Source organism: Notamacropus eugenii, chromosome 4, assembly GCF_028372415.1.
Source record: "Notamacropus eugenii isolate mMacEug1 chromosome 4, mMacEug1.pri_v2, whole genome shotgun sequence".
Taxonomy (NCBI): domain Eukaryota; kingdom Metazoa; phylum Chordata; class Mammalia; order Diprotodontia; family Macropodidae; genus Notamacropus; species Notamacropus eugenii.
Genome location: NC_092875.1, coordinates 116821970 through 116845051, shown reverse-complemented (window position 1 = coordinate 116845051; position 23082 = coordinate 116821970). Strand labels below are relative to the sequence as shown.

The following is a 23082-nucleotide window of genomic DNA, read 5'->3' as shown; positions in this document are numbered from 1 at the left end:
GCTGGCCAAGTAACTTTCTCAACCTCAGTTTCTTTTTCTCTAGAGGAGAGATAATAACAGAACCTATTTTACATAAGGTAACTTATATACAAGCACTTTACAAACTCTAATGAATATACACACATTTTTTGTGGTTTGTGTTGTTGCTGCCTAGTTGTGAGCAACTCTTCATGACTCCATTTGGGGGTTTTTTGGCAAAGATACTGGAGTGGTTTGCCATTTCCTTCCTCAACTCATTTTACAGATGAGGAAACTGAGGCAAACAGAGTTAAGTGACTTGTCTAGTGTCACCTAAGTGGTAATTGTCTGAGACTGGATTTGAACTTAGTTCTCCCTGACTCTAGCTGCCCAGAGAAGAAAGGAACCTTAAAACTGAGCTCCTTTAGAATAGAGAGTGTCTTTTGTCTTCCTTTGTATCCCTAGAGCTTTGCACAGTTACTAACTTGTGGTAAACGTTCATTGACTGACTGTCTGACGTTGGAGTTTAATGCCTTCATCTTATAAATAAGGAAACTGAAAATTAGAGAAGGAAAGCAGTTTGCTGGAAGTCACAGAAGTGGTAAGATGTAGAGCCATAATAATATATAGAAAATGCTTTGTAGCTGTAAGGCATTGTTAAAATGGAAGCTATTATTATTTCAAAGCCTCTCTTTTGAACAAGATGCATGTAGACTTGAGAAAACATGGCATCTTTTATAGGTTATGTGAAAAGGGTAATTTCCATTGGCCAAACTACAATCCCTGCAAAGAGGATTAGAAAGGGGAAGGTGGTAAAGGAACGATTACAAACAAGTGGTAATGATAAATGACATTCTATTGAGGTCAAGGAAGGGTATCAAGGACTTGTGTGCATTTCTCTTTTTCTGAGCATCTTTATTAATGATCTCAAAGACAGGGTGAACAGTATGTTAATGAATCCCTTAGCAGATTCTAAATAAATTCTTGGCAAAAGAACCTAAAGGCACAGAAAGGAGTTTGAGCACCTGGGCAGGAAATGAACAGAAGAGTCCAGCTATGAGAAAGATCCATTAAGGAATAAAGAAAATCCTCATGAAATTTACTCAGTTAGAAAGAGATAGTTTTTTTCAAACAAAAATACAGCCCTTGGAAAGGCATGCAGATGTCTTCCATCTACTTTCCATCCGCCAGAGTTGGCTCATTCTCTGATAATTTTGGAGTAGTGGTCTGAGTTGAAAGGGACCTCAAAGGTCAACTAGTCCAACTCTTTCCCTTATCAGAAATTACTTAGGATAATAACAGCCCCTACCTCCTAGGGTTGTTATGAGTATTAAATGCCATAAGACATGAAAAACATTTTGCAAACCTTAAAATGCTATATAAATGTTAGCAATTATTATTTTTATCCCTTTTAAGTGGTCACCTAGCCTTTGATTCTTAAAGTCCTTCAACACTTTGGAATTCATCACCTCCAAAGTTCCTGGATCTGGAATCAGAGGACCCGGGTTCAAATTCTAGCTCTTCTTTATTGTCTTTGTGATCTTGGACAAGACACTTGATCTCATTGGGCTTCAATTTGCTCTCTATATAATGGAAGAGTTAGACTGGATGGACTCTACATTCCTTTCCTGCTCCAAATATGTGACTTTCATCTAGTCCATTCTACTCTTGGAACAGGTCTGATGGAGACAAAGATTCACTGGACATCAAGTTTAAGTCTGTATCTGTAACCTACCCGTTGCCCCTAGTTCTGTCTTCTAGGACTAGGCCTTTTAGAATATTTGTTTTACTCCTTATTATTACTGTCTTCACAGGGTCAGGGAGGGAAATGGAAAGAAATACTAACCAAATTGTCTATTTCCTTTCTCATATTTCTCGTATTAGTGTGGTTTGTTATTCAGTCATTTCTTAGCTGTGTCTAACTCTTCATGGCCCCATTTAAGGTTTTCTTTGCAGAGATCCTAGAGTGGTTTGCCATTTCCTTCTCCAACTCACTTTAGAGATAAGGAAACTGAGGCAAAAAACATCACATTCCCAGTAAGTGTTGGAGTTTGGATTTGAACTCAAGAAGATGAGTCTTCCTGACTCCAGGCTCAGCGCTCTATCCATTGCACCAGGACTTGGGGGGAAAAGCTAAAACCATTCATTCAGTTGGGGATTTCAGGTGCCCTAGTTTTGTATTGATTCCCTAAGGTTTAAAATGCTTAATTGCCATGACTGATTGAGTTAGGCCTGAGGTGACTGTTCCCCTCTCTGCTTCATCAAATTCTCCATATCCTAAGGCCCAGCTCAAATCTCACGTCTACATAAAGCCTTAGAGGATAGCCCACGTTGATTCCGTATTCTTTCTTAGCCCTTAATCAACAATCAGTCAATCAACAAGCATTTACTAGGCATTGATTATGTGCCAGGCACTTTGCTAAGTGATAGAATTATAAAGAAAGGAAAGAACAGTTCCTGTCTTCAAAAGGCTCATCTGGTAATGGTTAGAGAAAACTATTATGTGGGTATATATGTGAATATATCTGTATCTGTACATATATGTGTGTATAAATATATAATATACCTGTAGATTTAGATACAGATTTAGATGCATCTATAGATATTGATGACGATGTGTATGTGACTAGATACACACATGTATGTAAGATATATTTCATACACATACACAAACATACAAGGTAGAGGGAAGATAATATCAGAAAGGAAAAGGCACTAGCAGCTGGAAGGACTGAAAACAGCATCCTGCAGAAGGCGGGGTTTGAGCCGAGACACGAGTCTGAACACATAATTTTAGTGCATTATATGCTATCTTATAACAACAGCTGACATTTTTATAAGGCTTCCCAGCTACAAAGTACCCTTGAGCATCTGGAACAGTTGTCATAAAGCCCCTGCTCTAAAAGACAGGTTCTTGGAATCTCATTCTCAGTCTAACTTAACCCTATTTCAGCAAAGCTAAAAAACTAGATCCATAACTATGCTGGGTATCACCATCAAGTAAATCATAAGACTTGTCATGGTAACTCTGAGATAGCAAAGCAGCTCAATTATGTCTGTGTTGCAGTTTTTAAAAGGCAGGAAAGTTTATAATCCATTTCAGAAACATTTCCTTCAAATACATCAAAACATCAAGGCAGGGGGAGTGAATAAAATAGATCATGGACAATTTAATTAGGGTGGAGCATCTGGAAAATTCATCTTGGATTCAATTCAATTCAGTTTAAAAAAAAAATGTTTATTAAGCATTATGCGTGTAAGACCCTGGGCTAAGCACTGGGGATTCCAGGATAAATAAATGTTTTGCACATAGTAGATACTTAAGAAATGCTGGCTGATTGGAATTGATGGGGCCTCTCCCCTTGTAGAGTCTAGTGAGGACTTCTGAAAGACAGAAACAGTTTAAATATATGTATATAAAATATATTATGTGTGTATTTTATAATGTACATATATTTAAATCACATGATATACATGCAACATAATATGGGTAACAATTATATATAACCTTTATAATTATATGTAATTTTATACAACACACTTACCTGTAACATAATTCTATATCATTGTAACAATAAGCACCCCAACATACACAGGGAGGCCTGATACCACAAGTTCTTTGATCTGTTTCTCTAAAAGGAAAGCAACTTTCAAGGGTTAACAATCACTTTAATCAAGCCCATGTATCATTCCTTTAATCAAAGCACATATATCTTTCACCTAGTTCAGGGGAGTCAGCACCCTGAACTTCAAAGAAAATACGGAGAAATCAAAAAGTCAACAGACATGGCTTCCTCTGCCTGATCATAATTTAACAGACAGGTCCAACTCTCTGACCGTAGTTACGAGGGAGGGAAGCACTGACATCTGGGTTTTCAAAGCCTGGGGGCTCCTTAAAATGGCTTCCCAGAGTCCTCCTCTAGCACTCAAACCTTCTTACAAAAAACTAAGCCCCAGAGTAAAACCTATCCTCAGGGTATTTATACCTTTTTCAGAGTCAGAGGGCATAACCCTCTGACCCAGTGCCTCAGCAGAAAAAACAAAAGATACTCAGGACCCTCTTACAAAACAACTTCCCTAATCAAGCTTCCCACAATGGACAGGCCCATCAATGGGTGGGAAAGATCCTCCTTAATCACATTATTCAGAGGCATTATACTTCTTGAAATAAACAAAAACAGCAAAAAGATCCTAATTTGATTGCCATCAAAATTATATACAATGTAATAATTACATGTAATACATAAACATTTATATATATATACACACATACATATAGCATATATATAATATATGAACATGTAGAGTGTGTGTAGTGCTCAAGGAGAATTAGCACCTCTAGTATAAGGACTTGTCAAGCCTTTTTCAGGGTTGCTCATCCACCTTTGGTGCCCACCTCTCACCTGACTCTCCTCTGCGGCTTCAAGAAACTGTAACATATTTAGCAACCACACTCCAGTAAAGCTATTTCAACAGATGAGCTAAACCAAGTTGAGGGGAGCCAACAGGCTGCAATCACAGGGAGATGTCCACCATATGAAGACTTCCCCTGGAGGAATGGGCCAACATCCATGAAGGCGACTAAAGCAGGCACTGTGGAGTGCTTAGAGCTTGGTCAGACATCAAAAATGCTGCATCTACTGCATCCTGGGCCAGTGCCAGTCATCTTGGCTTTTGCCCTGCCACTGGATTTTGATGACTCTGGAAGAGAGTGAGGTTGACAACTTTGTGCGACTCTGGCTCCATTAAATCCAATTCATGTGCAAATCAAGATATCACCTATCGCATCATGACGTCACTGGTCCTCTTCGAAAATGAAAGAAAGACAAAAATACATATAATCATTTTTGTGTATGCATATATGCCTATTATGAAACACATATACATACACATATGCATGTGTATTTGTGTGTATGTATATGTACATATGGGGCAACTAGGTTGTGCAATGGATACAGCACCAGGTTTAAAAACAGGATTATCTGAGTTCAAATCTGAACTCAGGCACTTGCTAGCTGTGTGACCACAAGCAAGTCATTTAGCCCCTACTTGCCTCAGTTTCTTATCTGTTAAATGGAGACACACTAGAGAAGGAAATGACAAACTACTCTAGTATCTTTGCCAATTGTTGTCACAGAGTTGAACATAACTAAATGCCCGAACAATATGTATATATGTTTGTATGCATGTGTATATGCATACATATGTATATACACATACATATATTTGCATGTGCACATGTGGACATGCACGTGCCACTACATATAAATACATGCATGTTCACATGTGTGCACATGCACTCCGCATGCATATAACATATGCCAGACCTATGATTTAATTGCTGTGAGGAGCCCCTGGGAGGAACTTTCTCAGTCAATGAAGAGTGATATTTTGAAGGCCTACAGAGTTTCCTGGAGAAGTAATTTGCCTAGAGTCACACAGTGAGTGTGTGACCAGCCAGTTCTGTACTATGCCATGAGACCTCTCACAAAAAACTATAATACACATCACAAATGTTTGTTTGTTGCATATGAGATCACTTCTAGTTAAGATGGAAGGGTTCATGAAGGAAAGGCTATCTTACCAAGGTCTTTGAGGATTAGATTACTTTTCACAATCAGGACTAGGCAAATTGAGCTGTACAGAGACAAAAGGCAGTATGAACAAAGGCATAGAAGTGGGAAAGATCTGGAATATCTTTGACTTCAATGGTCCCAGATAAATGAGGCCTTGACTGTTATTCTTCTCTTTTACCCACAAGCCAAGCCTGGAGTCAGGACGACCTGACTTCAAGTTCAGCTGCATGAGCCTGGGCAAGTCACTTAACTCTGTCTGTTTCAGTTTCCTCATCTGTAAAATGAGCTAGAGGACCAAGGGTCCAACTATTCCAGTATCTTTGCCACAAAAACCCCAAAGGGGGTCACAGAGAATTGGACATGGCTGAAACAACCAGACAAAGATATTCTTTTATTAGGCTTTCTATAACATTAAGGTATATGGTAGGTATTCAATAAGCCTCTGAGTCAATAATAAATGTATTTTATCTTTAAAAAAGCTGCTTATTCAATTTCTCTCCATTTCTCACTTTTCACCCCTTCCTACTTCTTTAAGAAAATGAGGTACATTTTCCAAGCTGAAAAATGAAAGTAGTAATTATGGATGCTACACTTTTTGCAAATAATCACTAAATGGATCAGAATTTTGTGAGTAAATAATTTTCATCACAATAGTTAGGAACAGAACAGAGAAAATGCAGCGTTTTTCTAGAAAATCACTTAAAGAATTGCTCCAGGGAACCTTCCCAGGTAAACCCCAGCACCAGTGCAGCTGGAGGTTATGTTTTACATGGTGGCTAATCTGAGTTAGAACCAGCTAGGTGACCAAGTAGATAGTGAGCCAGATCTAGAGTCAGAAATACCTCAGTTCAAATCTGGCCTCAGACACTTGCTATGTGACCCTGGGCCAGTCACTTAATCCTGTTTGCCTCAGTTTCCTCATCTGTAAAAATGAGCTAGAGAAAAAAATGGCAAATCACTACAGTAACTTTGACAAAATAACCTAGAGTTCGACAAGACTGAAATGACTAAATACCAATGTGAGGGAGCAATTGTGGTCTCTATTTACAGTATTGCCACAAGTCTTAGCCTTTCTTCTAGAGTACAGTAGTTCCTCTCCAGTCACATTCCCCCTTCCTCACACATTCCTGGTATAGGGTGAGAAGTGCTGGGCTCTTTTGTACCTGGGAAATCACTTAATAAAGTGCTTACATAACAAAGAAAATTGAACCCAGCACTGATGGTGATGACTGGCAAAGGGTGGGAGGTGAGGGGGAGAATAAAATATATTGTGGAGAATCTAATATGCCATAGGCAGATGGGCAAGTTGTGTAACCCAGTCTAGACAACAGATGGACAACTGGTTTCATGAACTAGATACTCAGGCATTGGAACTGCTAGCCTCGAAGGACAAAGGACCCACTGAGGTGATCCAAAGACCAAGTCTTTTCATGAAAGATAGAAATTACATAATTATTAGATTAACCAATGGGAATATACCCATGGAGATACAGATAAGGATCAATTAAATTTAAAATTGCCATTACATTTTAGAGAGTTTGGGACCAGACACATTTAAAGAAGGAGGAAACATTTCCCCAAGTGACAAAATCATACCCAGAAGGGCATCATCAAGGTTCCTGGGACTGACTTAGAAGAAGCTGAGAAAATGGAAAAGGTTCATTGTACTGATCCAGAGACCAAGTTCTTTGCTCCAAAGCAGAAACTACATTTGTTCTTGCTAGCTGTCCCCCATATCTGGGGTGACATTATCCCCTCTGCCATCTGGCTTCCCATCCTTCAAGACCCAACTGAAATCCTACCTTCTGCAAGAAGCCTTTCCTAGGCCTTTTGACTCTTAGTCTGTTTGCTCTGAGACTACTCCTCCATTTACTCTCCATATCTCTGTGTATATAGCTGTTTGCTGATTGACTGACTTTGCCTCAGTCTGATGATATTTGAAAGCAATTCAGGTTATTGAGTCACTGGAATGGGTTAATATGATGTAGTGGAAAGGGGTGGTAGAGTTAGAGTCAGAAGACATAGGTTAATATCTTCACTCAAATACTTACTAGCTATGGCAACATGGACAAATCTCTTCACCTCTCTGATGTTCAACTTCCTTATATACAAAATAGGGGGAATAATACACTGTCTATTTACCTGGGTGCTAATAAAAAAAGACTTTGTAAACTGTTAAATGCCATATAAGTGTGAGTTAATGATTAAGAATCCTCCATTCCAAGGTTAGGTTTGATTCCAAAACCACACGAAGTAGGGAACCAGTCTCAGAGCCAGGAGGAAAGGAGTCTGAGTCCCACCTCAGTCACATGCTTGTTCTGTAACCTCTGGAAGCCACTCAGTCTTGCAAGGCCCTAGGCAACTCTACAAGAGTAGAATTGCCGAGTCATAGATACAGATCTGCATTGAGGGAGCTTCCTTACTGAGAGTTTCCTTAAATCTATTCCTGGTTCTTGGAAAAAAAAAAAAAAAGAAATCCCCAACTTTGAGACCATCTATGGTCACTCTAACTCGTCAGGTGTATGTTGACATTTTCAGAAACCATGCCTGATTTATGAATTTCTGGAGTGGAACACTCTAAGCACATTCTATTTAAGAAGAAAGACTTGCACCAATTCCCCCTAAGTCAGAATTGCTTAGTTGTGTCCAACTACCACTGGACATAATAAGTGCATTTGGATTATCTCACTGAGAACTTGAATATTTCAGAATAGTAGAAGAGAGCTGACATTGATCCTGTAGGCAAGAAAGTTAAAACAAAGGGCAGTTTTTGCTTGAACACACACCCCTAATCTCTCTAGAAAAAACAACAATAAGAATTCAGGCTTTTTTTTTTTTAATCAAAGGGAAGGGTGGGGAAAGTTGGAAAGATTAAATCACAAGGCAGTAAAACCCACCGAAAAGGGTTGCAAGGACATGAATTCCCAATTCCACTCCCTTTCCCCAGACTAACAGTAATACCTGGCTCTTTTTTGCAATCAACTGCATTTCTGCAACAATCAAAAACTGTAAAATTGCTCTCCAAGACACACAGAATGTTAGCTTTAGAGTAAATTGTAGAGATCGTTTAGGCCAACCTATTTTATAGGGAGTAAAATAAGACTCGGAGAAAGAAAGTGACTTGATTAAGGTCACAAGGAATTAGTGGTAGATTCAAGACAAGAATGGCATGGAGCACTAAGTTTAGAGTCGGAAAGTCATTAGTTCAAATTTGCTTCAGAAACTGGCTGTGTAATGATGGGTCAGTTAACCTCTCTGTCTTTCAGTTTGGGGATACTGGACTCAATGGCCCCTAAGGTCTCTTACAGTTCTAAATCTATAATTTTGATTTCAGCCTTTTCAGGTTATGCTCTACACATAGATGTGAATGTATAATTCATGTGTGTGCACATACATGTGTATACACATATCTACATCCATGGGGTTTTCTTGACAAAGATACTTGAGAAGTTTGCATTCCCTTCTACAGTGGATTAGGGTAAATAGAGATTAAGTGACTTGCCCAGGGTCAGAGCTAGTAAATGTCTCACACTGGATTTGAACTCAGCAAGTAACTAGGTATCTCATGATAGAGCACAGGGCCTGGAGTCAGTAGAACCTCAGTTCAAATCCAGCTTTAGACACTTACTAGCTCTGTGAACCTGGGCAAGTCACTTAACTATACCTCAGTTTCCCCATCTGTCAAACGAACTGAAAAAGGAAATGGAAAACCACTCCAGTATCTTTGCCAAGAAAACCCCAAATGGGGTGGTGAAGAATTGGACAAGATTGAAATGACTGAGTGATGTATAGATATAACGTACATATATACACACACCTACACATATCACACATGTTATATACATATATAAAATATATGATTAATACACCAAGATTTCACACACGTATACATATTTATGGAAGGATGTATGTATGTATACATATATGGATATAGATATGGAGAGAGATGTATATATTATGTTCAATTTATGATAGAATGGAAATGTGCTTTTTGGTATGTCTATGAATACTCTGGTACATTATTTTGTTCAGTATATTTATACATATGTATGAGACTCAGATCAGGCAATATGTATGTATACATACACACATAAACATACATCTATATGGAAATATATATGCACACAATGTGTGTCACACAGATAAAACCATATATGCTCACACGAGTCATATAATAAATTTGACCCAGTTCTAGTATGATGCTCTAATAATGATTAAACTTTTATTTTAATCTGTTTTTATTTATATTCTTAGAATTTAGAAGTGTACTGAAGGCTGAATTATCCAGATCTCTTTACAGAAATTTGTACAGGGAAACTCAACTAATGTCTACTTCTTTCTCAGTCTTTTTATAGTAAGTGATGGCATCCAAAATCATCCCACTGATTTTTTTCCCCTTTTAAAAATAGCACTGCAACATCTTAAAATCCAAAGCCATCATTGAGAAATTTATTTGTACTTTAAGGACAGGAATCTCTGGAACGTAGTCCTCTCAATTATCTTTTCTTTGGGAAAGAGGGGGCATCCCTTCCAGTGTTCCCATTCCTTCACTCCCCTACATCAAGAGAAAGAAATCCTAAAGGCAGTAATATTCCCTTGGACTTCTTTGTGAAAGTGAGACATGTTCACAGGCAGATTGTAAAATAGCTTTGGGGCTTTCTTATCAGCTTTTTGGCCAACTTCTAGACTCAGAGCCTCTCAGAGATAGAAGGGATGTCATCTAGTCTGTAAAATACTGGACCAACAATCATCTAGCCCCAACTTTGAAAATGTCCAGAAATAAGAATCCCTATCTCCCAAGGCAGCCCATGTCACTCTTGCACAGCTATAATTATTAGCAATGTTTTGTTTTGTTTTTTTTGAGGGGGAGGTTCCTGTAATATTCCAAGTGACATCCAACTGATTTACCTAGTTCTTCTCTCTGGGTCCAAGTAGAATAGATCTAATCCCTGACTCTTACGCCCTCCCTCCCTCAAACCTTCTCCAGTATAGAAATACAAAGGTGCTTTAAAACAAGTATGACATGGTTTGGAGTCCTCTCATCATTATATCTATCTGCCCTGGATGGGCTCAGTCTTTCCATGCCCTTCCTAAAGTGTGGCAGGCAGAACTGAGCACTCCAGCTGTGGCCTGACTAGGCAGACTCTCTCCTTCCTTCTTGGTCTCCTAGAATCACTGCCCAACTTTGGTCTTGCTGTAGAAGGGATCAAATTTAAGTATTAGTAGTAATTAAGCACCTTGGAATGAGGTATGAAATGCCAGGAATTCCAAAGCCATTACAATTTCCATTTTCCTCCCTCTTAACGTCCCCCAAGAGCTGCCTGCCCCTAAGTGAGTGTTGGTAGTCACATCTTATCTGAAGTACTTCATCTCACTGGAAACCTCACAGTTTAGAAAGGCTGATGATGGACCAAAGGACTGTGATCTACACCACATGAGAATGGTTGAAGGATCTAGGGATGTTTAACTTGTAGAACAGAAAACAGCTGAGGGTGAAGGGGGAGGAGTAGGTAACACTAAGGAAAGGAACATATGACAGGGATCAGCCATTTGCAGAGAATGTCAGTAAAAGAATGATTAACTACTCTTTTTGACCCCAGAGAGCTAAATTAGATAGGAGTTACATGAAGACAAATTTAGATTTGCAGTTGGAGAAAAAAAACCAAAACCAAAAATAAAACCTACCTTCCTAACAAATTTATTTTCTTTCTGTGAGTGTTTCCAGTGAAAAAAGTCCCTTAACTATTACAGATTACCAACTGTTCTACACTTGTTACAGTCTGAGAAAGTTACTTATAGGGACTGGGGATGAATTGACTGAGAGAAATAATTATTCCTCTCTTGCATTAATAACTAATTATTGAATCAGAATCAAAGTTTTTCCCCTTTTCTACTTCCTATTACAGAAATTAACCATTGTGGGAAGTTTCTCTCAAAGACTTACCCAGACTAAAGATCTAATCAAAAACGGTAAAAGAAATTCTAAGTTTAGGCTAATGGATGGATTCCTGCTTATTGTGTTTACTCAGACAGATCAGGAAAAATATGGATATACCCAGTTACATGAAAAGTCACTAGATGTTCCAGGACTCAAATCCAGGGCTAATTCCTAGCCAGAGGAGGAGGAGGAGGAAGGTGAGGGAGAAAGAATACCTAATATTTGTCAGACAGGTGATATGGAAACTAACAAAGATGTGGGTGATCCAAGTCCAAAGACCCTCATTTTAATATAGTCCACCTCTCATTATAATACTCATTCTCTCTTAATACTTGTTGACTAATCAGAGTTATTTTCACCCTCAGGCGCACTCCTTTTTCAAAAGACTTTATAAATATTGAAGGTTCCACAGTTTCAATCTCTTAGCTGTTGAAGGGGCAATAAGTCTGCTTTTATTGTTTTCTAGATGTAGTAGATAAAACTGATTTCAATTTACCCAGAAATTCTGTCTCTCAGCACTTTTTAAATGTCACATGACTTACTAAGAGATCACACAGCTAGTATGTGTTAGAGGAAGGACTTGAACCGAGGTCCACCTAACATCAAATCGGGTTCTCTACTTATTAGGCCATATTGCCTCTCTCTCCAAAAATGGAATAGGTCTCCAAGAGCACTGAAGCTACAGCTCATTGGAGATCTTCAAGTAGAGGATGAGTAATTACCTAGGAGGCAGTTAGGTGGTTCAGTGGATAGAATGTTGGGGTTGGAATCAGGAAGACCTGAGGTCAAATTCAGCAATCCCAGGCAAGTTACCTGACCTCTGTTTGCTTAATTCACTGGAGGAGGGAATGACAGACAACCCACTCCAGTATCTTCACCAAGAAAACCCCATGGATGGGATGGTCCATGGGGTCGAGAAGAGTTGGACACAACTAAACAATAACAATAAAATCACTTACCACCTGTGTTTCTGTGGAGATCATTTCCCTGGTATAGATTGATCTAGGACCTAGTGATCTTTAACATCCAGCATTTCTGAAATTCTATGAATGTACAAGAACAAATCCAGTAATTGGGTAAAGAAACAAGGGAATTGTTTGATCCACCAAGGAGTGAAGTTCATTAAACTTTTCCACCCTTAATTCAAGAGCAGCAGTAGGAGTTAAAACAAAACAAAACAAAACAAAACAATTGCCCAGAGTTCCTATCCACTTGTTAGGGCCCTTCAAATAATCTCTAAAGACAGGACTAAATTCCTCCTTCTCTCTGTTGTATAGGTTCCAAAGTAACAAAAAACTGAATTTCTTCAAAACACATAGCATAACTCAGACTTTGCTCTAAGCCAGGCTGAGCTCCTCCATCATTAGGGGAAAAAACAGAGGTTTTCAGATAAGAAGAAAGTGTACCCACATAAGCAAACTACAGGACCTGACTGCTTTTGGAAGGAGTCTGGGCATTAAATGGGTTTTCCTAAAGAAAGTGGAAGAAACCTTATCTTGGGATATGTTTACAATCAGAATGGACAAGACAGTAGAGACCATACTAAGGTACAATCTTTCCTCCCTGCAAATTGGACTAGATCATCACCTTTTCTCTCTGCAACAGAACCTGAATGATTCATGTTTCTATTGAACATTTTGAGCCTGAAGGAGCTCACTCTGACATCTCATTTACACTTTCTCAAATCAATGACCACTACTCCCAGGCTCCCCTTGCACATAGTAGGCAGTTTAATAAATGACTGTTAAAGTGATGTGGCCTGTGATTTTTCTATGTAAGCAACCTTAAACTCTTTTAACCTAAGTGTGTGGCCACCCCAGGTAGGAGGGCTAAAACACTGAACTGGGAGCAAGATGACTTCATTTTCAGTGGGCTAATGTACATTTCCATGTAGCTGTTGGCTCAATGACTGTGGACCAACGCATTTAACTCTTCTGATTCTCAGTTCTTTCATCTACAAGATGTTAATAATACTTGACTTGACTTCAATTCATGGGAATAAAATAGCTGAGAGGAACCATTAGAGAAACTCCTTCAATTTGCATGAGGAAACTGAGGTCCAGGTGGTAAAATGAGTTGGTCTAATTCAAAGGTTCCCCACTGCATCCTGGGTCATCTCCAGTTGTCTTGATCCATATATGGCCACTGGATCGAGATGGCTCCAGAGGAGAAAGTGAGGCTGATGATTTTGCACAGCCCTCCCTCTCTCAAATCCAATTCACTTTTATATGATGGGCATCATCTCCCTAATGTCATGGTTCTCTTCAAGAGTAAAAAGAAATAATAAGGAAGGGAGTGTCCCAGAACTGGCATTAGAACTGGAGTCCCCACTGTGCAATCCAACACAATTCTACAGTATGCCTTGTGGTCTCCTCACAGAATAGTTGTCAGCAAAATGTTTAAAAACTGAAGGTGTATATGGTGGAGAGGATGTACATAAATGAGCCGTCGTATAAATGAAGCAGCAAGGCATAATGCTGAGTCCTTGGCACAAGGTGACCTGGATTCAAGTACTGCCCAGGACTTACTGGCTTTATGTCTACTGACACTTCATTTAACTTCTCAGTATCCTAAGAAACCCTATGGGGCCACAAGTTGGAGAGCTATTGCTAATTAGGGAATCTGCTATACCACTGAAACCACAGGTCCTCTTTAATATAGATTCATATTTGGATATAGAGATATAAAGATATGTTTGTATGTGTATACAAGCATGCATCCTCTTAGAAACCTTATTGGTCCCTTGTCTTTTTCCTAGGCACTCTCTTAATACTTCCTACAGATAGCTACTAAATTCTTTCAAAAGTCAATATTAATCACATTACTTCCTTCCTCAAGAACATATTCTCACTCCTTGTTACAGTGTCAGGTCAACATCCCTTCTTGGTTTTGCTCAAACTGGTCTTCTGACCTCGAACGTAATCTAAGTCCTGAATTTACAGATAAGGAAATTGAAGTCCAGTGAAGAAAAGTGACTTACCCACAGTTGCATAGAAAGCTACTAGATGATTCCGAAATCAAATCCAGGGCTAACTCCTAGCCAGAAGAGGAGTGGGAGGGGAAGAAAGAGGAAGAGCAGGGGGAAAGGGGAGGGGAGGACAAACAAGAGGGGGAAGAAAGAAGGGGAAGGAGGGGAAGAGGGAGGCAGGGAAAGTGGAAAAGGAAGAGCAGAATCTGTAAAGAATTTTCACCAGTCCTTTCCAACATGCCCTTTTTCATCAGTGGCACTTTCACATTCAGTTGGGAAGGGCAGCAGGGGAGCTCTTTGAATATATTTTCTTCATATTTCTAATTGTTTAAACTCCTCCCCAATTACTCTGATTTTTTTTTTTTTACCTCCCTGTAATTCCTCACACAAGATACTCGATCTCTCCATTCCATGTATTTTCGCTGGCTGTCCCAAATATCTAGAACTCTTTTTGCAGTACCTCCTGACTTCCACAGCCTTCTTCAAGTACAACTAAAATTCCATCTTCTACAAAAAGCTGTTCCAGATTCCCCTCAATTCTAGTACCTTCCCTCAGTTGATTACCTCAAATTTATGCTGGATATATCTCGTTTGCACACAGATGTCTGCATGTTATCTCCCCCATTATATAAGCTCCTTGAAAGGGCAGATGTTTTATTTTCTCATGCGTTTGCCTCTCTTCGTATCCCAGGTGCTTAGCACAATGCCTTGGCTCATAATAGATGCTTTAAAAAAATGCTGCTGATTGACCAGGCAAGATCAACCCAACGTAGAAGTAGTTAGTCCCAACTCATCAGTCAGCTAAACACAAAGAATTATATGTGCTTTCCTCCTTGTCCTGAACTGTCTTCTTCAATGATGTGCAAAATTAAACTGAATAACTTGTTCTTGGTGATGCCCCTTCCATCTTCAACATTCAACTCCTCTCCTGGTTAAAATTCTCACCAGAGAACCCCAACGCAGACTCAGTAAGGAGAACCAGGCTTTTTAAACTAACGTGCAAGCAGCAGGCTCACTGAACAATTGCAAAGGCTTCAGGAATACTCCTGGTGTTTGTTAGTGGGCGCTCACCACTTCTTCACACACACTGCACATCTGCTCCTTTATCAATTGCTGGCACATAAACCCTGAGTGGTGCCAACAAATGTCATGTGATCTTGTTCACTAATTTTCTGTCTGTAATTAAATTATCTGTAGCTCTCCCTTGTTCTCTGCCTGAAACTATTAGACCCCCTCTCCCCAACCAAATCCAACCACCCCACCCCTACAACCACAATGAGAGTGAGGCTCTATCTGGTTACTGAGCTCTACATGAAAACCCTTTATCATCCTGAGACAAGGTTTTTTCAAAATAAGCTAGCCTATCCCATCAAATTTCAAAAAGATGTATTGATTCCAAAAGCCAATGTGGCTTGGCAATTTATGATACTGGAAAGTTTTCTGTGAAAACTAAAGGCGTAAATGAACAAGGATTTAAGCAATTCCTCATAGAATGTGCCATGCAAAATTTGCATCACTGAAAAGAAGGAAGAGTGAGAGAGAAATTCAACTTTGTCATCCTGACTGGGCAAACCAAGCCAAGACACATTAGAAGAATGTAAACTTGAAGTTGCCTCATTGACAAGTTTATTACTGACCCATACAGATCCTCCAAAAAGGACCTGAAATTTAAAAAACAAATTATAGCAAAGAAATAGTTGAAAAAAATCTCAAATCTTTATTTTGACTATGCCCTGCCCTTCATTTTGAAGGAGATGATACAATCTGAAATCTGAACTTCCTTCTCAAGAAGTGGTATAAGAACAATGACAGAAAACACAGCCTTCAGTGAAAACAAAATTCACGTAATTCATGGAAAACAAAATGTGGCGCTTATCCTATTAGTGTATGAAATTCTCTGAAGGGTTACAGTATTAAATAAAAAACTTCAAGTAGATTTAGTGAAACATTTGTTCACTGTCATGGAAAGTCATATAAACCACTCAAGTTTGAAATTACCCTGATTTTTTTTTATTTAAACAAACAAAAAAGGTGTGGCTTTCAAAACTCAAACCCATTCATCAGTAACTATAATCACACTCCCAATTTGTAAAAAGTGGCTGGTTAGACACACAACAGTGACAGTCCTGAACACAGTGAATTCCTTTAAAAAAAAGTTAGAAAACAAGCAGTTAACATGTACTTAGTTCTCCATATCTCATTTGTTGTATAAAAGTAAAGTTCTGCTTTCAAAAATATCTGTTCCCCCAGGGCTGCTATAAGAGCTGGTGCTGAAAATAGCCAAAAGCACCCAATGGGCAAAAATTCAACCACATGTCTTTCTTAAAAGACTAAAAAACTTGCACTTTTAGGTTCAGAATAAAGTATGCTCCTCAGGTTGTATCTTTGCTACCTGAGTACGAAAAAGTAATTTCAGTTAAATGTGAGCGATACTACCAGGGAAAAAAAAAAGTTCTGTCTTGACTATAAAAGAGTTGTAAAGCTGATGTCTGGGGCTCCTGCAAAGCTCATTCTTACATAAGTGATCTCAATAAAATACTTCCTCAGGTAAGAAAATATAAATCTGACTTTGACTTCATGTTCCAGTAGGGCATCCTCCCCCTCTCCCAATGCAAGCTTCCAAAGAACCCCTATAATCAAATCCATTTTTCCTTCAAAGAGCATCCACAATTCACAGTACAAAATATTTCTAAAGGGTTTTTTTTAATCCCTTATGAAGGAACAAAAAATATGCTTAAATATATATATTTAGAAATTTAAAGTGCCAGGTGAGGCTACTGCTATGAGGCTTAAATAAAAATTTATTTGTATCCACAACACTGCCACCTGGAGGAAAGTTAATCTGTCAGCTGATTTGCTTTTCTCTTGAACCAAGCAGGAAAAAGAGAGAGGGGAGGTATGCAACTGCATAACCATATTGAAGATTCTTAAAATGGAAAGAAAAAAAAATCCCATTGGAAATTTGCCTCTACGTATTGTAGCTAATGCAATACCTAGTATTTTTTTTTTATAAATGCTTATGTTAAGCCAGGAAAGACTTCTACGTTATGTCTTTTTCGTCTCTGTCGGAATAACCACTGAGCTCAATTTCCCTCCTAATCAACCTCTTGATTTTCCAGAAAGCCGCTCATAATATATGTTCTGTTGGAGCTCAATTTTCCTTTCACAATGAGTTTCTTTCAGTGTTTCTTCATTGTAATTCCCAACAGCTCTGCATGTCACTGTAGGCCTTACTGAGCTTTCCCAGTGAAGGGCAGGGGAAAGGCTATCAGCAAAAGTTGGCAGAAAATATCTCCTCTTGCTTCTTGCCCATTGGTCACTGTTCATTAGTCACTTCCCTCAAGAGTGTAGATAGAAGAAAGAGGAGATGAAACCCAAATTTGTCAGTTCTACTGCTTGTTCGCAGGCCTGGAGAGGCAAATGAGACTATTGGCTAAAATTAGGTCTCTGGCTCTTTTTGTAATTTTGTTTATCCATGCTTAGCTTGTCCTACCTCACCCTGTGCAAGACTAATTCTGGGTAGAGGAAGCTGTTATAGGAAGGGAACAGGAAGGGGGACAGAGAGGAAAGTAATTGACTCAGGATTAGACTCTGCCTTCTCAACTCAAGTTCTCACTGTAACAATGCTGAACTTTATGTCTTTTCTTTCTTGAAGTTACACATTTGATCTTGACAGGCAAAGGCTAGGGTGGTCAGTTACAAAGCAACAAAGGTGGATATGTGCAGACTTTAGGTAAATCAGAGAATAAATGCTTAAAATCACTACATTCTGAGCTTCAGGGCCCTCAGAAATCAAATAATCTGTACCTTTCAACTAAAGAGGAAACTGAGGAGTAAAGAGGTAAAGTGATTGTTTTAAGGTCACACTGAATGCAATGGCTTAAGAAGAACACTTATTTTTCTTAAGCATCTGTTAAGAGGCCTGGACATTTAAACTACAATTTTAACAACAGAATATTCAGTTTATAAGTACATATAAGCAATTAAAAAAAAAGATTTAAATTCTGTGCAAAATTATAATTCAGGATGTGACTAAGATAAATATGGATGCTAAAGAGTGACTATCTTTTCCTTGCCCAAACTATCGAATTTGATTTTACTCCAAATTCAAGAGAATACAGCTTACTGTACCCTTAAATAATTTTATAGTAAGTAAGATGATCACTATGAGTGCTCGAGCACTATAGATTCACTATAGACCCTTTCAATAAAAACAAACTGAACCCAATCCTTTGTGGCAATATTCTCCAGAGCAGCATTAGCAATGCCAATACTTCTGAGCCAAGCTAGCTGCATCCTAAAATTAAGTGTACAAATCATTTTGGGACAGAACAAGCTTTTCAATTGGCAGTTTGTGAAATGGAAAAAAAAAAGCTTCATCATGAACCGAGCAGTAGCTCATTAGCAAATATGAGAAATAACTGTTCAGTCTATTGTCTGTTTGCCACAGATGCTGGGCTAAACCCATAAACAACCCCATTTGCTCCTTTTGAGATCAGTAACAGTATTTCTCTATTTCTCCATTTAACTACTCACAGGGTGGCTTCTATTTATGAGAGAGGAGAGAGAGGGAGAGAGGTAGAGAGAGGGAGGGAGGGAGAGGGAGGGAGAGGGAGAGGGAGGGAGAGAGAGGGAGAGAGAGAGAGAGAGAGAGAGAGAGAGAGAGAGAGAGAGAGAGAGAGAGAGAGAGAGAGAGAGAGAGAGAAATTCTGGAAGAACTTGTTTTCTTAACCAAGAAGGAGATGAGGAGACCACTGTGAGCTAAGGAGAAGGATATTCAACACTGGTTTAAGTGTTGATTTCAAAACAAAAGCATTTTATTATGGAAATAAAGCTCAAGCCAAGTAGATTTTTCACTAGCTTAGTGCATGGTAAATAAAAGGGCAGAGAAGTTTTTCACAGAGCCAACAATTAATAAAAATTAATCACGAAAAAATAAAGGGGTAGTGGTGCAGACTAAACCTCACTAGACATGAAGGAGGGAAAAAAAAACAATCCTGACTGATTAATTAGCAATGCTGCTTTGGTAGTCGATACTGAGAAAAGTAGCACCCAGGTCTCCCTCCCATCCCCTGTTTGGCAGAGGAAGAGAGCTGAGCAAGTTTAATTAGATCAGTGACACAAAGGACCATTCCCCTCTGCCTCCTGGTTTCTTTTAGTAACAAATAGCCCAGTTCTAGAGCATACAGCAGCAATCGGAGAAACAAAGCCCAACCTTAATTGAATCCTTCCCCAAGCCTGCCCCTGACAATGATTTACTTGTAACCTGGGAGGAAGGAGGAGCTGAGAGAGAACAGGAAGAGGGACATCTTCTAAGAGCCCCGCTCCCAGCATCCAACTACTTGTGGTAACTGCCCACTGAAAGGGGGAGGGAGGAAAGGAAGAGAGAGGGGCGGGGATAGTCTTTGTTTCTTTTCTTGCAGTTTACAGGATCATTTGTTACACTTATTATAGGTGTGGGTCTGCATCTCCCAGATCTACCCACTGCTTACCCACCCGGACTGGCTCCCAAGAATCCCACGAAATGAATCATCTTCTCCCAATCCACATACGGAGCTTTGGGGGGAGTGGAGGTGGGGGGTGGGGAGGGAAATCTGCTGCCCTTCGTGCCTTCCTCCCCTAGGAGCCCCAGCAAACTCGCACTTAGCCTTTGTCCTAGTAACCGGCAGGAATGTGCTCAGAGCCACAAAGGTGAGGGAGAGAAGAATGTCTCAGTAGACACAAGCCTTAACTTTCTTCCTACTCCATGAGTGCAAGAATGGGTCTACTCCAGAACACCACCATATAACCCACCTACTTCCTCAACCTTTAAAGAACTAATTCCTGAAGTAGATGGGAAGGGGAGAGGAAAAGTGAAGAAAGGAAATCTCGATTAACATCTTTCTCCCACCTCTCCCTCCAAAATGCACAAAGGAAAGACTTCCTTGGCTAGTCCTCAGACTTCTACTCTCTACTTTCTAAGTTTCTGAGCTTAGCAAGGGCTCACTGTGCCCTAGCCTCCTATGAGCATGCTCCCCTTTCCAAAAAGGCTGGAAACCTCGATGGGGAGGAGAGGGGGAGAAAGGAACGAGAAGAGCGGCAGGCAGCTGGGAATAGCTCGATTTCCCAGTTGCAATCCACATCAGTGTGCAGCCTTCGAGTGGTGCAGTGAGGGAGAACGAGTCGGTGCCAAAGTGGGGAGCTCCAAAGGCTCGATGGTAGTCCGGGCGGGCTCCCCATCCCCTTCCTCGGGGTCCACTGGGTGCAGATGCGTGGCTAGTTCCTGCAGCACGGCGGCGCGCCCAATCTGATCGTTCCGTCGCTTCTCCATGATTAGGTCCTCCAGGCTCTGAAACTCCAGCGTGTGGCTGCGCTGGGCCGAGAGCTGAATCTGCAGCCGGTACGGCTGCTTGCCGATCCGCAGCTCCCCGCCAATCTTGAACTCCCGCTTGCCATAGCGGCACCAGGCGGCGAAGCTCTCCGAGTTGCGCCAGCTCAGCTCCCGCTCCTTAGCGCCCACCTGCGCCAACGCGTTGCGCACCACCGTGCTGGGGCTGAGGGGCTTGTAGCGGTACAGCTCGTTCACCACCCTGCCCCGACGGCCCTGGCTGGCGTCCGTCAAAAAGCTGTTACTCACCTCCAGTCTGTGCAAATGCACCACCTGGAAGTCACCCACGTACACTGCCCAGTGTGGGTACTGGGCCTGGGAAACAAACTCCACCAGGTCCCCTGGCTTGCACCTGTTCAGTAGATTCTCGGGGGTGTAGGTGCTAAGGGCGGCCGGCCCCGAGGAAAAGCTCTTCTGATAGATGCACTCGTCCCGGTAATATACAGAACATTCCACCTCGTAGAGGCGGGGATCATAAGGCTGCTGTGGAGCTGGCAGCGGTGTCTGCAGCTGCTCCTCGGGAAGGTCCTGTAAATCCCCTGCGTCCTGCCCGGGTCCCTGCTGTTGTTCCATCTCTTCGTCGTCATTGGAAAATATGTAAGAAACTCCAATTCGGGGACCATCGTCCCGGTCCAAGCCCGTGGGATCAGCTGTGGGAACTTCTTTGTAACTTAGGTGGGTCAGTTTCTCCACCTGGTTGCCCATCACGCTGCAAATAGACACGCAGGGAAGTGGGGGAAGGGGAGAGGAAGAAAATGAAACCATTATTTCGGAGATTGACGTCCCTTTGAAGAGGGCACAGTGCAGGCAAAGGTCCTGGGGGGGGGGTGTAGAAGAGCAGGGACAGACAAGGCTTCCAAAAACATGATTCCCCCCCCCCCCCCACGGGGATGGTATTTGCAGTTATTTTAAGAGAGAAGAAAAGGGGAGTTACAAGTCTAGAGCACAGCTCTTCTCCCCACCTGTAGGGTGGTTATGAGAAACCGCAACTCCACCTCTAAGGTGGCAGCAGCCTCCCTCCCCACTAGCACCCCTGGGGCAACAGCACGTTGCATCAGCTCAGGCCCGGGCCGCGGGCGCCCTCTCTACCTGCCACCGAAAAAAGCACAGGGCTCTGTAAGGGGGAGGGGGTGATCTCGAAAAGAAAAAAGAAAGTTTTTGCCCACCTCCCAATACCCAGCGACTCTGCCAGCTGAGCCCACCTCCAAAAGCTGGTAAAGCACCATCCCCTTCAATCCCGAGAGCAAGGAAATGGAGAGGAGAGCCCGCCCAGGTGAGCGAGAAGGCTCACCTGCTGAACTTCCTTCTTCCCTCCGCCAGCCCCTCCTCCTCCCACTCGAGTTACCTGCGAAAACTTACCTGGCTTGGGGGGAGGGCGAGAGAGGTAAGGGGCCCTAGAGAAGCAGCCCCCGCCACAATCCGAGACTTCTAAAGCAAGTTTCCCGGAGTCAGAGCCGTAGTCTCTCTCCCGGCGCCGATCGCGGGGATGGGCAAGGGAGAGCACAGCATGTCTTCACCCCGCGGCTGGCGTAGATCACCCACCGACTTGGGCAAAGGTGGTGTCTCTGCCCACAACCTCCCTTTCCCTCTTCTCTCCTCTTCCTCCTTTCCACTCTCCACTCCCAGCTGTGGAAGGTGAGGGGATGCGAAAAGACCGGCTCAAGCTGCAGGCGAGAGACAGCAGCCGCGGCAGCTCCAAGCGGGCTCGGCGAGCAACAAGCACCCGAGCTAGGGAGAGAAGAGATTGTAGATCCGGCTCGAGCCTCCCCCCGGTGAGAGCGCTGCCGCTAGCATTTAAAGAGACAGCGCCTCGCTCGGTATCCCAAGCCTCAGCCTCTTCCACGCTGCGCAGAGCCCGGATCCCCTCCCCCGTACCAGACACCCTGGGGCGACTGGGCTCTTCCCCCGCCTGCCCGCCCCCGCCTAGCCCCAGGTTAACTTCAACTTGGTAAATAATAAACCAGCTGGCTGCCTCTCTCTGCCCGGGAACACGTGGGCAGTCCCAGTGGTGGAATGCATCCCTCTTATTCTCGTCGAGGTTCGGGCACCGAGGCGAAAGGGCTTCTAGGAGGTCTGTCGTCCGGTTCTGTCTTTTTCTGTCTGTAGCTTTAAGACGAAGTTGGCAGGCAGCTGCCACCTGCCCGAGTAGACACTGGAGTTTGGCATCGGGCTCCCTGCCCCCATCCTTTCCTGGACTACAGAGGCCAGAGCAGGAAGGTTTTTTTTTTCTTTGTTTCGTTGTTTTCCCCTAGCAAGTTAATTTCCGTGGATTCAC

The 23082-nt window shown here is 41.6% G+C and overlaps 1 protein-coding gene across 2 annotated transcripts; it reads right to left on the bottom strand.

The window, feature by feature from the left end:
• Positions 1–16134: 16134 nt before the first annotated feature.
• LRATD2 (LRAT domain containing 2) lies at positions 16135–22570 on the bottom strand. 2 transcript variants are annotated; one of them, XM_072603085.1, is made up of 2 exons: positions 22167–22570; positions 16135–21516 (listed from the first exon to the last, which is right to left on the bottom strand). In XM_072603085.1, exon 2 carries the CDS (start codon positions 21510–21512, stop codon positions 20562–20564), a length of 951 nt encoding a protein of 316 aa, XP_072459186.1. In that variant the 5' UTR covers positions 21513–21516; positions 22167–22570; the 3' UTR covers positions 16135–20561. The 2 variants fall into 2 exon arrangements, with proteins under 2 accessions (XP_072459186.1, XP_072459187.1); XM_072603086.1 differs by lacking the exon at positions 22167–22570 and adding an exon at positions 22010–22144.
• Between the last annotated feature and the right edge of the window lie 512 nt (positions 22571–23082).

Bases quoted from the DNA above. Each gene is read 5' to 3' on its own strand.
- LRATD2 (XM_072603085.1), bottom strand. From the start codon at position 21,512: ATGGGCAACCAGGTGGAGAAACTGACCCACCTAAGTTACAAAGAAGTT.